Source organism: Malania oleifera, chromosome 12 (genome assembly GCF_029873635.1).
Source record: "Malania oleifera isolate guangnan ecotype guangnan chromosome 12, ASM2987363v1, whole genome shotgun sequence".
NCBI classification, from domain to species: domain Eukaryota; kingdom Viridiplantae; phylum Streptophyta; class Magnoliopsida; order Santalales; family Ximeniaceae; genus Malania; species Malania oleifera.
The window spans coordinates 66,896,579-66,911,755 of NC_080428.1; the positions used below are offsets into that span (position 1 = coordinate 66,896,579).

Here is a 15,177-nt window from a genome sequence, read left to right on the forward strand (position 1 = left end):
AATAAAGACTAATACCTCCACCAAGATTTAATTTAGATCAAGAATTCCTTGGAAAGAAAAAGGGAAAAGAGAGAGAGAGAAATAAGGAGGTTATTTTTGTGTATTTTCCCTTTATATCAAATAATATTAAAAATAAAAATTAATTTTAATATAATTAAAAAAATTAATAAAAATTAAATGATAATAAATTCTAAAACTAAAATTTTATTATTTTTTATTTTCCTTCTCAGTTTTATTTATTTATTTTTATAATCAAATATAAAGTAAATAATTGTTTAAATATATTTTTTCAAGTTCCAGGGCCTAAAAAGAAAAAGAAAAAGTTAAAAGCGGTAGGGTAGAAACGGGAATAAACAACAACGGGGGGGCATCAGTGCAAAAGGACCTTAATGAAACCGCACACTCGCCGGCCTTTTAGGGCTTCTTTTTGGTTTCTTCCTGGAGCGGCCATCGCAGCATCTCGCTCCAAATGCGTGCCACAACAGACGTCTTCGCCGGCACAATCGTAAAGTAAGCTCTCTGTGTGTGTGACTGATTAGGGTTTTGTATTCAGTGTTGAATTGCATTGTTTGTGTTTTTGTTTTCCTGTGATTTACTGATGGATGCTTTTGAGTTGTTATTTCTCTGAGGACCTTTCTCTGTTCGAGTTTCTTACCTTCATGGCTTCGCTATACGTTGAACATTTCTGAACTGTTGAATATCTGCGCCCGTATGCTGTTAAGGTTGGGAAAATTAATTGTTGATTTGGTGATTTTTGTTTTCATTTTTATTTTTATTTTTTGAAAATCGAAATTCATCAAGCACAATAATAGGCAGGACTTAAGTCCCGCGCTGGGAGCCTTCCACGTTTTTTAAGAACAAAAACGGCCTACTTAATCAGCCAAAAAAAAAAAAAAACAAATGGAAGAATACGTTATCTATTTCTAACTGGATTCCTCCCATAATTGAATAAACATGGTCACCATGAAAAAGTGTTTTTATGATCAATTACTGCAAATTTGCAGCTCATCTTGTTCCAGAATCCTTTCATTAGGTTAATTGTTTGTTTAATGGCATTTTTATTAATATTTGTGTATGCATTGTGTCTTGATCCAATTCAGAACACAACATATTTAAGTATGCAATGTGGGAAGAAGAACAAGAATAAGAAGATAGAGAAGAGCATAGAAAGTCTTGACTAGTTGAATTCCAGAACAAGCTAACCATGCAATCAACATTTTATTCATATTCCCAATCAATTGAATTAACTAATAATATTTTTGATCAGCTGTAATGATTGAATAGAAAATGAACTCCAACAATGCTTCTAACAACTTCCAGCACTTGCTGAATTATGGAAAACAACCCATTGTCATACCCCTTGCTTCTTTCAATTCGAAATAATGTCATTTTCATTATTGTGCTGAACATCAATGATCACATTACTCCGTCAAGGACATCCTTGCCCAATCCTTCCAAGTAGCCTCTGCCGGAATGCAATTCGGCTTGCAGGGGATCAACACATGAGACATTGCTTTGTAATTCCTGCAGACTATATGCTGTTGCAAATTGACCAAAAGCTTAATTGGAAAGCAGCCTTCTGAATCAAGAAATGGCAATGTAGATGCTAATTGCCCTATTTATGCTTTAATAAACATGGAGCAGTGGGTGTATTTGAGACTAATGCAACTGTGGCAATTAAACTACTGAATCCATCCTTTTGAAAATACAATGTCTAAAATACCATTGAAGAAAATTTAAGATTTTTGCAGATAGAAATGGAGCTCTGTTTTTAATGTTCTAATTTTGATGGAGTGTCTTCATCATTTAGGCCACCTAATTAGCATACTTATTTTGACATAGTTTTAGGACAATACAAGTGCTTTAGATATTGTGTTTGTCGTGCGTAATTTTCTGTTATATTGGGGTTAATTTGTAATTATGTATTTTGGAAGTTGTTGTGTATGAGAAAGTTGTCAGATTTGAATTCATACATTGGAGCTAGAAAACTAGTTAGGGGCATTAGTTAGCCCATAAGTTATGACTTTAGTTTCATGATGCAGTGTCCATGCATTCTTAATGCAGTATTATGCATATCTTCTTAACAATTCCAGATCTTTTGTTATCCAGATCAAAGATTTGTTTTAGAAAAAAACCTTAGCACCATGCATCGAAAAACTCATCAATAACTGGAATAGGAAACTTGTCTTTCACTGTTAAGTTTATTAATTGTCTCTTTGTCAGTAGTCAACACAGAAATGCCAGGCTCCGTCCTTCTTTGCTAACAAAAGAGGGAAGCAAGGGGGACCGTTGCTACTCCTAATAATCCCATATTCCAATGTCTCTTTTAGTAGCTTTTTGTTTTAATTTTTTTGAATGTAAGGATGGTGATAAGGTTTTTGAATTTTGATTAATGATCTTAGCATTTAGAATATGTGGTCGCATATAGGCTTGGGCTTGTGTGTGGAGGTGAAACCTTAGGTTTGTGGAAAGATCTTGAAATTCTTCAAATAAAATATAGCAATAGAGAAACGTAGTTGTACCTGATGCTGGTATGGAGATTAACTTACCAAAGATTTCGGGAACTGCTTTCATAAACCATCTCTGCACTGTTCTACCAGTGATGATTATACGCAGTTTGTTTTGTATTCCTCATTAAGTTAGCTTACTTCCCATATCTGTAATATGAAAGGATACGTTCTTTGAAGTTGGAAAGCACTGGTACACATGTTGTCAACCAATTCATGCCATACACCACATGGCATCCACCAACCTCTAACAGTTTAACTTCTTTGGTAAACACCTTTCCTTGCATCAACCAGATCAGGTGACACTATGTGCTACTAGTTACCAGTAAATCTTGGGATTCATCTCACTGCAAAATCCCGGAAACCGTTGGTACTGGAACCATCAAGAAGTATCGAGACAACCCTTTTCTTTTCTTTTCCTTTTTTTTTTTATAAACCCATCCCATGACTTAGAGAGTGTTGAACCACATTGCCAGTCAAAGCAGTTATAGAAAATTCTGCATTTCATCTTTCTTTTAATTTCTATTACCCTCTTGTTATTTTTCTTCCAATTCATCTTTGTTACCAGTCTACCAGTGAACAATTTACTAGGAAGAAACCTCTCACTATACTTGAAGCACAGACCCTGCTCCCTAGGATTTTGAACGTCAAAAGAGCATGATTTCTTGGACTGAGTAGGCAAAGCTGTCTTTTATCCACTAAATTCTTGGAATAATTGTGCTTTGCTTGGGAATTGTATAAACCATTAGCAGTTTATTGAATGAATTGTGAAAGATGTGCCTTCTAGCAAAAAAGATTTGAGTTCATGTTTTTTCTGACTGAAAAGAACCTTAAGTCATGGAAGATGAATAAGACCAAGTAACAGAGGTGTTTTTTTTTCCTCTAGTTTTTAAGAAATGGCTTCAATAATATTTTCATGCAGTTTATCTAATTCAAAAGTCTTAAACAAAGTTGTAGGGGTAAACATGCTTGCCATAGGTTTAAAATCTAAATTTCTTCTTTGAGCCTGCTGATGAAACCAAAGATAAAATAAAATTATGAAAGGCCTGAAGTGTTTGCAACCATCAGTGACTTCAGCCCTTTGAATTTCTCCTGATATTCTGCTACTGTTCCATGTGGTTGCAGCTTATTGAATTCTTTGATTATATTTCCATAACCATCTTCTCCAAACCTTCTGCATATCTCCTAAAAAAAATCACTGTAAGAATGGCTTGTAATCCACTTGGAAGTTGGAACCTGTCATACTGTATTTCAGCTTTCCCTTCAAGATACAGAGAAGCTACAATTCAGTGACTTGATTGATGTGGACATATTTTTTACTTCTTCCTACCCAGTCTCTTGGACTGCTCCTATGAAAAATTTGAAAATCCATGTTTCCTACCTTAAGAAATATGCTGGTTCATTGAATCTACCTAGAGCACTTTCCCAACTTTACATATATAGTGTTGGGCAATAATCCTTTTGTCTGACTTTGATGTACCGCCTTCACCCACCATATATTTCCATCAAATTTCAATCCACCTTTAATCAATTTATAGTTCTTTGAATCTCTCCAAATTTTCTGCATGAGTTGTTTGTGATTTCGCTTGTAATTCCACAAAAACTGTCTGCAGCTGAATTAATCCTGTATCCTGAAATCTTGTTTTTTCAGGGTGATTTTGATAATCTTGAAGTGATTTCCTCCCACCATTATCCTTGATCAATTTTCTCTGACACCAAATGTTGTGTTCTAATTCTTTACAGATTCATGTGGGTGTTCCCACCTGGTGTTCTGAAAGTACAGTTTTTTCTTATATTCAATGTGATAGTCTGGCTTCTTGACTTGGGTTTCTCTTTGTATCCTCTTTGTACATTCTTCTTTCCTAATAAATTTCTTTTTTCTATATAATAAAACTTTATTGATTCAATCCCGGATCACCTTGACAATACGGCAAATGTTGTATTTACATCCCTAATTAACTGACTTGAACACTCAACTAACAAATCTTGAACAGTGTTGATGATCCAATAAAAAGCAAACTCAACAATACTTCAAATGACTTCCAGCTGCTTAACTGAATGATGTCAAACTACCCCATCATCATAGCCCTTGCTTCATTCTATGCAAAATAATGCTGTTCTCATAATTCTGTCTGAAAACCAATCACAACGATTGCAAAAGGTGAAGTTTCAGCTTCTGAATCTAGGTTAATTGAATCTCACGCACTATGTCAAAGATTTTCGTTTTATTTCTGGTTATTAGTCCCTGTTTTTACGTGCTTTTCTCATGGTAACAATTTGACATTGAATGGAGTGATTGTAATTAGTGGTGTTTCTATTGCTGGCCAATATATGTTTATAGTTGGAACTGAGGTTATTAAGGGTCCATTCTCCTTGCATGTGTTAAAATTTCCGTTCTCGCATATACTTGACATCTATCTTCTTTCTTTTGACAGGATGTCTGCTGCTGCATTTATGATTTCTTGAAGAAATTTTGATTTCCAATTTTATTCAATGTGTAGGCAGGTATACTGCATTGATAATCTTTTTAAAAGAAAAGAACATTTGTTCACACTTTTATTTGGAAATGCATATGCTAAAGTTTTTATTATTCCTGGCGTAAATTTTTCTTATAGTAAGTTGTATAAACTCCAGTGCAGCAATCTTTTGTAGCTTGGGTTTTGTAGTTGCCAATTCCTTGGATGCATCATCTCAAGTTGTTGTGATCATTGGCTTGTCTCATTTGCCTGCAACATATTGGTATGTGTGAGAAAATGAAGTCTTTTAACTTGGCCATCTGAGCTGTATGAAGATTGAAAGCCAGCAGAATTGGTTTTTCTGAGTTCCATAAAACATAGCTAAGACGGGGTCGCTTTGTTGTGTGGCTGCTAGGCCACATGGATCCAATGCAGCCAGTAGAGAGTGGTCCATGGGTCCACATGAGCCATACTGGCGAACGAACACCAGCTTCTCACCTCCACCATCAAGGTGGGATTTTCGATTTGAAACTGAGAGGCTACCAGATGGATCTAATGATGTTGTTCAACTGCACGGATCTTCCACATCATCAAGTAGGAACTGGGTGAGGGGCGACCATCGTTCCAATCATCAATATTCTACATCTGATGGTGCTGGGGCATATTTTAGTAGTCCATCTGATATCTCCCCAGCCCCACAATGGATCCCTCCAGCAGTACAGGGATTCAATGTTGATGATTATGACCCTGCAGCAAGAAGAGGTAATACAAACTGTTAATGCATCAAAATTTGAAATTCTCTTGATCAGAAAGATTTTTTTTTTTTTCTCATTTCTAGTTGTTGGTGAGGTATTTGTATTGCTTTGAAGTATTTATTTTTATAATAATTTTATTTTTATGCTTTCAATAATTATATTTATCCGGAACAGGATGTCTATGCCTTGAGCCTTTTTATTTTCTTTTTCATTTTCTGTTCATTGATCTGCTTGCTCCATTTATATCTTTCGCCATTATTTTTATCAGAAAATTAATTTAGTGTTGATTGTTGTTGCCTAATCATAACCTGGTTGAGTGCATGTACATTTGAACAGTCACTCGGCCTAGTATGAATTCTTGCGCAGACTATTCATGTGACTACCATCCAAATTGGGTGACCTCACTCTCCTCCTCCAAAACGCCAAAGACGCCTTCTTCAACTCTCTCCTCTTTAGATCTACCAATAACTGGGTTCAAACCTTGCATAGCTCTCAATATTCTGAACTTCATGTTCTTTTTTGATTGTTCATGGCTATAAGAAGAAGAAGAGCAAGGGATGTAGGAGCAGCAGCCAGCCCCCTTGCATCTGCGGAATGCCCTGTTGGTGGTTGTGGGGTACTGAAGGAAGAGGATGGCGCTAGTGTTGCAAATGAATCAAGTTGCTTATTGGTGGTTTGAGAGCTTGGATTGATAGGAGCTCGTTCAAGCTTATTTGTGATATAAATGAGTGATTCCCAAGCCCAATCTTGGGGCTTGTTTAATAAACAAGGTGATTCTAAACATGAACAAGCTTGGTTCATGAGCAGCTCGATTATAGGTTTGGCTGTGCTTGTCTCATAGGTTTGGGTCAGGCTTGTTTATGGTCTTGTTTAATAAGGTTGAATTGGGCATGCTAGACTGTAATGGGCTTGAAAGTAGGATTTATTTGGGTCTATATTTGTTTTGCCCAAGGTCTATAAGTTGAATTTAATGATAGGGCTTGTACTAGTAAGAGCCTATGCACACCTTTTGTCTAAAAAAAATTCCTAAGAGCTTTTCGCCTTTGACAATGAGAGGGTTCTAAGAACCATACTATTCATGAGAATTTTGGCAGTTTGGCTTGATAAGGGCTTGTAAGCTCATTTATTTACATGATGAGCAAGATTGAGGAAGTATACTACTATTATAGGCAAAAAAATCTAAAGAAAGAAGAAAGAGAGACATGCATTGGTCCTGGTGTTGCCACACATGCAAAACCCACCTTTTGTAAGCATGTCAAGGGAGAGGCACTTTTGTTGGATAGAATAATGGATGTTTCAATACATTGTCAAGTTCATTGACTTGATTAAAATGGGGTTAAATGCACTTGTAGTCACTAAAATATTGACTAAAAATCAATTGAGATCACTAATCTCTATTTTTGTGCACGAAGATCACTCAACTATCAAATTGTTGCAATGACCCTACTTCTGTCCGTAATTAATGGGCCTTCAGAAGAATTGCTTTGACGAATCTGCCAATTTATTTCATGTCCCTCCTTCCCATACTGGCCTTAATTGCTAGGAGATTGGAGGGACTTTAGGGAAGATTTCTTTGGGGACACTTAAGGAAGGAGTTTAAACTTCACCTTGTTAGATGGGGAGTGGTCGAACAACCCATTTGTTCAGGAGGTTCGGGTTGAAATCCCTCCCCACTTTCAATAAAGCCCTCGTCTGAAAGTGGTTATGGAGGTTCATGAAGGAGAAAGAACACTTTTGTGGGATATTATTGTTTCTAATATGGGCTTGAGCGTAATGATTGGATGACACACGGTAGAAGGGGACCGTATGGAGTGGGAGTTTGGAAATTCATGAGGAAAGGATCAGATGATTTTTTTTTAAGTTCTGAGATTACAAGTGGGAAATAGGGCCAATTTTCACTTTTAGCAAGATGTGTGGCGTGAGAATAGTAATCTTAAGAGTTGTTTTTCCTTCCATATATAGCTTGGCTTTTGACAAAAATGCCCTTATCAGTCATAATCTCCAACTCATTGGTCAGGGAATATTCTAGAATATTCCATTTACTAGGAATGTGGCAGATTGGGAATTTCATGCATTTTCTATAAAATTCTCTATAAATTCCGTTACCAAAACATTCCCAATGAACCCAAATAGGCTTTGGACAAAAATGGTGTTTTCACTATTAAATCTCTCTACACGAAGCTCTTGTCGTTGGGAACAAATTGCAACAACTCCCCTTGGATTCACATTTGGAGGACGGCAGCCCCTTTCAAAGGTTGCCTTTTTGTTTGGGAGCCCATACATGGAAATATTTTAACTCTTGACAGTCTGCAGAAAAGAGGGCTTACAGTCACAAATAGATGTTTTCGTTGTATGGCTGATGCAGAATCAGTCAACTACATTGTTCTCCACTGCCCCTGGACAAAGGAACTTGTGGAATTTGGTTCTATCCTTGATTGGACAGCGGTGGGTTATGGAAAATTCAGTTGGAGGGGGGATTTGGGCTTGAAAAGGCATCAGAGTCACCAGGGAGAAGCGGAAGGCTTTGAACCTCATCACTCGCTATCTTTTGATTTGCTTGGAAAGAAAGAAATAAGAGAGCCTTCAGATTCTACTACTCTGCTTCAGACTTGCAAAGACCAGTAGATTGCTGCTGTCTCCATTTGGCTTAGTGGGAAAATTGTTCATGATCATTATATAATCCTTGATGTCTGCAACACTCTACAGATTGGTTGATTTTTGTACCACGGGTTGGTATCCCCTTGATGCTTTGCCAATTTAATTTTCTTTACTGATAAAATAAAAAATAATATTTAAAATTTTAAAGAGGTATCTTGTTTTCTTTTTCTTCCCCTTTTTCTCTTTCGACACCTCCATTAATGGTGCCGCTGGCATATCCTTATCCATTGTCAATCTTTCTAGTGTGGAACCACTGATTTCTTGATTACAATATTCAGATCCAGAATTTCTTACATGCACGTCCTGGGCACAGTTCATACTTCATTACTTCTTTATCCAGCAGAAACTGTACTTCCAGAGAGCCATTCCTTGACTTCCAATTGATCCCCATATCAGTAAAATCATTTCCAACTGTTTCACCAGGCACAGAACAATGAGATCTCTTCATTGTGGAGATATGCCTCGGATAATTGTCAGCTCTTGGGAAGCTTTAGTCCTCACAGCTTTCTTGGGAGAGTGAAATACTGGGATTTGCAAGTTGCAACTATTCTATTCTTAGGCACTGCAGCAGTATTTATTGTTTTCAGATTCCTGGCACTGCACAGAACAATGGAGGCACTTGTTGTTCCTTGTGGCAGTCAAGGCCTTGGCAGCAGCAACTAATTTTGAAATTCTCATAACCCTAGAACAAACTTAAGCAATGATTCTAAAGACTGATCAACAAAATTACATGATCAACTTCTATCAAGAAATTATGATCACTTGTATGAAATAATATTTCAAAGATGAAATAATCTGTATGTCTTGTATGGAATAATATTTCAAAAATGAAATAATCTGTATGTGGTCTGATGGAACAAATATTGTGATGCTGTACTTTGTTTTATTGCGTGTAGCTGATCACATCTGGTGCCACTCTAAGAGCCTGTTGTGGATTGCATAGGTTTCGATGGACATATTTTGATGCTTGTGTTTGCAGATTTTGGAGCTTGCAATTGGTTATTATTTAATGTTAGGACCGTATAATGTGCCTCATTCCATGTATTTTGAATCTGGAGGTGAAATGTTTGGACTTAAACTTTGTTCACCAACTTGTTTTGCATGCGTATGAGGTTTTCTTTGGGAGGGTGCTTGGGGGGTTTCGAGAAGGGTTGGGGGGAATTATAAGATATCTTATTGATCTGGGTTATTCTGTGAGATTTTTTTCTTCAATGTAAAATATCAACTTGATAGTTGCTCATCTCTAAATTTTAGTGCTTCCGCAAATGAGAACATATTGCTATGAAGCACTGTTAAGAGATTCTCTCTTTGGAAGGCTTCAATTTCATCTTTGTAAGCTTTTAGTTAATGATTTGAATGTTGATTAATATATGAAGAAAACCTCTGATTGTGTACTAGATAATTACTTTATTTGCTTGAGCCATATTTTAGTAATCAATGTATGACTTTCCTTCACTGTAAGGCACATAGAATTTGGTTTCTTAATTTTGTACACGGTTAAGGTTGAAAGTAGCATATTAAAAACATCTTGTAGTTTGTTAAAGGTGTGTGTAAAGGTTCCATATCACTATTGTTAGTCAAAGCCAGTGGCAGATAGCTTGCTGAGCATTTTAAACTCTTGGGACAATTTTTAACAAGCGTGTTTCTCCTGTGGAATAAGTCTAGCAAAAAAAGGTGAAACATTGAAAATAAATTCACATGCATGCTATGTATTGTTAGACCATGCTTTTCTTAATGAATGAATTTAGAATGTAGATTTTAACTGTTTAATGTACTTACAGTAGATCTAGGAGTCTCAGCTGTACATTGCAAGTCCAACTATACTTGTAATTTTGAACTGTTGGAGGCTTACTGGGAATTTAATACCATATCTATGCTTGACGGCTACATTTGGCGAAATCTGATTCAAGGAATGGGAAAGCCATTGGAATATTGAGTTGTTAGGTGTTCATTAATCAAATTGATGTAATTGCAATGAGGCGGCCACATGATTATATAATATCCAGGAATTCCTTTCTGTTTCCAGATGGCGAGTGAGGCTTATTTAATTATTAGCTGTGAACTCTTGTAACTTGAACGCATACTGGTAAATTTGTTACTCTTTTTTGCACTAATCTAAGCTGTGTTCTGTTCCAAGACAAATTTATTTATCTAGCTTATTTATTCATTGTTACTTTTCGTTGATGATAATTTTACTTTTTATATTTGTTTCTGCTAATTTTCTGTTCTTTTTTCCCACTTAAACATAGATTCAGTTTCGGGGCCATACTATACACCAACCATGGAGGTATTATGTTTTCTTCTTTGCCTCAATACTCAGTAGTAGAATTCAGCTTCCTCACTGAAATATTTCTTTACAGGGAACGTCTGCAATTGTAGACAGTGGGGGTTCTACTTCTTCCCGTTCTGATGGTAGCGAGTGTGAGCCCATGGCCAAGTTGCACTTATTTACTCATCGCAATGTCTCAAGTCGTCGATCCTTCATGTCAAAACCTATCCATCCCTTGTCTTTTCCAACCCAAACCCCTACTAGAGAGGCTTCTGACGCTGCAGTTACCGGCTATTCAGAAAATGAGGCAGCCACTCCACAAAGAGATGTCCACCGCTGGAGCAGTGCTAGCAGCAGCATTGATTATACTGATGTTTCTGAGCAATTTGATGCTGAAATTTCTGGTCGATCATATGCATCAGAGGGTTTTAAATGTGGATTATGTGAGAGGTTTCTTTCACAGCGATCACCTTGGAGTTCTCGCCGGATTGTGAGAAGTGGAGACATGCCAATTGCTGGGGTTCTTTCGTGTTGTCATGTTTTTCATGCAGAATGCTTGGATCAGATAACCCCGAAGACTCGTAAGAATGATCCTCCTTGCCCTCTTTGTGTCAAGTCAGAGGAGGACAATTCCCCAGAACAGCGGGCTTTTTCTAGGTTGAAAAGTGGGTTCCCCAGGCTTAGACCTTTTTGTGAGGATGGGCCATCAAAACCTTGGGGCTGTGCACAAGCAGGAGACTGTGTTGAGGGCGCTTTGCATGCACCCCCCCAAAATGCTATGTTGTTGCTTAATAGAAATCGTATAAAAAAGAACCTTTCTTTGAAGGGAAATTCCAGCAAGGATTATCCAGGTAAGCTGAGGAAAAATGGGTCATGTTCTTCGCAACTGCTGACTGGAAGGCCCATTGATCAGGCAGCCGTTGGTTGCTCGAAGGCAGCAGCACCTGGCTCATGTGTGAAGAGATGATGCAAGTTGTGTATAGATTTGGATGTCCTGAAAATTTCATAGGTTGAAAATTATCTGTATGTTTATTGCTGTAAGATTGATTCAAGTGTACTCACTGATTTGATTTTTGATTTTTCAGACTATGTTGTATAGACTTGAATGTGGGACTTGTGGGTTGAAGTTTCTGTTTGTACAAGTCAAATGCGTTTATACCTCACCATGCTGATGGTTTGCTTTTGATGCTGGATGGATGAAAGGGCACAAATTCATAATTTTATGGCTGAAATCTCAATTTTATTTGTTCTTGAAGTTGCATAGTCAATGATTTGGGCTTCAATAATTTTGCAATGTCGCGTAATTCATCTTAGAAGTTCTTCTGAGGTCAGATGCACCAATCCAACCCAAGCAGCTGATGAGCTTGTTAAGTAGGCCTAATGATTCTGCTTACAGAAAATTTTCCATTGAAGTTGGGGCTCATGTTGGTCTCACTGGGCATAAGGTGGGTGGCCCTGCTTGAGAGGGTTCATCCGGACACCTTGAATGTCTGGTGCACCTTGTCCCATTAATGGTGCACCTACATGCTTTAGGGCATGACTTGTCCATGAAAACTCAGATTCCTGAGCTGAGCCAAATTAGATTAAAGGCTAAAAGCCGGAGGGCAGAAAAGTGGCAGGGTGAGGGCGTGTGTTGTTTAAAACTCCAAATATGGTAGAATCTATTCTGGTGCTTACGCTGCCAAATGGAGAATGGAATTACTGTTGTTTGCGGAGTTCACATGCAGGTGGGGCGAGGAAGTTGCATTTGAAAGGTAAAAGTTAAAGAGGTACAGAGTAAGCTGTACGCTGCGGGAGGACAGAAAGCAATGGCTGAAGTTGCCTTCAGCATGAAGCAGGCACGTACTGCTCAAATAAATATTACGACTCAGTAAAATGGCATCATCATTTCACTCACATGCTAATCTGGGTCTTCTTCTGCTGTCACCCTCTCCATGGTAGGACGATTCCCAAATGTACTTCCCTGATGGGACAATTCTGCTATATATATATATATATATATAGTGGAAGAGTTTCACCACAAATTGATGACTATTCACAAGACACCTAACGTGGCAAGTGATAGCCTAAGTTTAATCTCGGGAAAAATTAAACCTAGGGCATCCGAATTGATGGCTCGCCCAAAGCACCCCCTTGTGGTTGGGGTACCTAGTGAGTAGTGGTTCCCCTTGTGAGGGTAGTGTGTGCGCACAGAAGCACAAAGAACAAGTTTACAGGGTTTTCCACGAGACATTCTTTCCTTGTGATTAAAGATAGATACTTTCTATTAGCGGTATTGGGTTTGAATCTAGAAGTGTCTACTGCCAATTCTGGATAAAAATAAATAAATAAATGAATTTTACAACAGAAATGCAGGACCTCCGAGAAAAGATGCAAGCGTAAAATTGCAGTATGGCGCACGTGACATCAAACCCTAGCTATTGTATGGGGCCAACTTGTGTCCCCTGTGGCCCATATATAGGCACTGTGCCTCCCAGTCCCAGTGTACATCAAAAGGAAAAAGACCATGGCCCAGTGGCCCCTCTCAAAGTTCAGAAGGGGAAGAAGGTGGTGGGGGGGACCATTTTCCGGCAGCCCTTGGGCTTCCCGGCAGGCCCACATTGCATGTGGTGTGTTAGTGTAAGTCGGGACAATTGCACATTGAAGGTGCAACATGACAATACTTGGGAGACTTCATGGTGCCTAACGCAATGCTCGTCCTTTCCCACCCAGGGCTGTTGCAATTGGGCCCTGCTGGACTGTGACTTCCCCCCTTCCCACTTTACTACCCCAATGTTCTGTTCTGTTCTGTTCTAGCCCCTTAATTGTCAATACAACATCACTATTTGCTAGAATCAGGGAAAATCCTATTCCCTTTCAATTCTATTCTCTCTCTCTCTCTCTCTCAATTTTATTTTTTGATGAATCCATAAAATCCTATTCTTGGACGATAAACATATGATGGAGACACGTTGTTGAAGAATGATCCATTTGGTTCGGTTCGGTTTTGTTATAAACAAAGTGATTACGAGGCCATTGGATTGAAACATTCTGTTGGGCTTGTAGCGGTGGATATTTTTGAGTGGAGGAGAGGGTGGAGGAATATTCAAACTTATAATTTAAGAAAAATGAGAAATTAAAATACAAGTGACATTTGGGGCGTGGGGGGGATCAGGCCCTCTGTGGAAATGAGACTCTCTTCACATTCTTGTGAGAACAACATAATCATTTTACATTTACTACTATCCATAATACACAAATTATAAATCTGGTTACTTGATTCCAGCCCCATCTCGAAATGAGAAGTGTACAGTGTCTCCTACAGTTTTTTTTATAAACCTCTTTAAATTTTGAAGTTTTTTGCGGACTTTAATTAAGCAGCTAGTAGTTGGCTAACTCTGGGAATGGGCAGAGTGCCCAAATCCAGGGCTCAATGGAAAAAGACCCACCCATAGTTTCTGCTAGTAGTCCAAATGGCCAAATGGGAATATCAGAAAAGAATCATAAACTCCAGCCGCTCCTTTTACTGGTTTGAGTTAAACTTAACATGAATTTCAGAAAGGTAGCTGGTGTGCAAATCGTAGATGGCATATACATGATGTGTAAGATAATGTTCACATACATATGTATGAAGATATGCATATCATTCAAAGTCCGAAACTTAAATTCTTGAAGATCGTGAAAGTACATCCAGCAAATGATGAGTATTAGTCAAGCTAGCTAGCTGGGAAAGGAAGGCACCAGCCCTTATATGACTTTCTACAGTCCAAGAAGCAGTATTAATGAAACCATGCAAATGGGTCCTCATGAAATTTGAGTTTGGCTCGCTCTGCTGGTCCACTGAACTGCTTTCAGTAATGAGAACCATATGGATGGACAGTTGGTTGGGAGTCGCCGTATGTGAGATGGCTGAGGGCATGCATCAATCCCTAGCTAGCTCTAACTTGCATAGAGCTCAGCTCAAAGCATAATGCATGTGACCTGCTTGTGATGGGGTCCATATGCAATACAATACTTCTCTGTATTGGTCAGTACAGTGAAAGGGAAAAAACACTCAATGAAATGCTATGAGAAGCTTAAGCAAATGCATGTTCTCTCACATGTGGGACTGCTTCCCCAAACAAGTCATTATACAACTTCAATTTTCAGTGATGCCTTTTTGCCCATTTGGGCTGTGGAGGTCTAATCCCTTTCCCTAATAGACTCCTCTTTAAGGGGATGGAAGTGGGTTTACCTTTATGTAGTGCTCTTGAACTTGTGATTGAGTCGTTAGCCATATATATATATATATATATGTATATATTTATATGTAGGTCCTATATATGTATCTCTAGTGAAACAAAATTGATGGGCATTGCAAAGCTGGATTCAATTGTTCAAGAAAAGGGTGTTTTCCATCTTGGACTCATCATTCTCTTTCTCATGCCATGCTTACATGTTTTTCCATTCTAAATCAAAAATGGCAAAATTTTTAAAGTAGTGATCCAACATAAAAGTTGTCCAAGGTTCAAAAGATGAATCTTTTCTTTGAGCTAAACTGATTATTGTAAGTT

General features: G+C 38.0%; 1 protein-coding gene across 6 annotated transcripts; it reads left to right on the forward strand.

Moving 5' to 3' along the window:
- Window positions 1-294: 294 nt before the first annotated feature.
- Window positions 295-11,808, forward strand: LOC131145171 (uncharacterized). Of its 6 annotated transcripts, none has more exons than XM_058094290.1 (5): window positions 295-510; window positions 4,943-5,012; window positions 5,142-5,725; window positions 10,626-10,663; window positions 10,737-11,808. In XM_058094290.1, the coding sequence occupies exons 3-5, from the start codon at window positions 5,416-5,418 to the stop codon at window positions 11,610-11,612; spliced, it is 1,224 nt and encodes a 407-aa protein (XP_057950273.1). In that variant the 5' UTR covers window positions 295-510; window positions 4,943-5,012; window positions 5,142-5,415; the 3' UTR covers window positions 11,613-11,808. The 6 variants fall into 6 exon arrangements, with proteins under 6 accessions (XP_057950273.1, XP_057950276.1, XP_057950277.1 ...); XM_058094293.1 differs by having other exon boundaries at window positions 422-510; window positions 5,147-5,725; XM_058094294.1 differs by having other exon boundaries at window positions 422-510; window positions 5,160-5,725.
- The last annotated feature ends 3,369 nt before the right edge of the window (window positions 11,809-15,177 follow it).

Coding starts and splice junctions, on each gene's coding strand:
- LOC131145171 (XM_058094290.1), top strand. CDS start 5,416: ATGGGTCCACATGAGCCATACTGGCGAACGAACACCAGCTTCTCACCT. Junction 5,726..10,625: donor TGACCCTGCAGCAAGAAGAG/GTAATACAAACT, acceptor ACTTAAACATAG/ATTCAGTTTCGGGGCCATAC. Junction 10,664..10,736: donor ACTATACACCAACCATGGAG/GTATTATGTTTT, acceptor ATTTCTTTACAG/GGAACGTCTGCAATTGTAGA.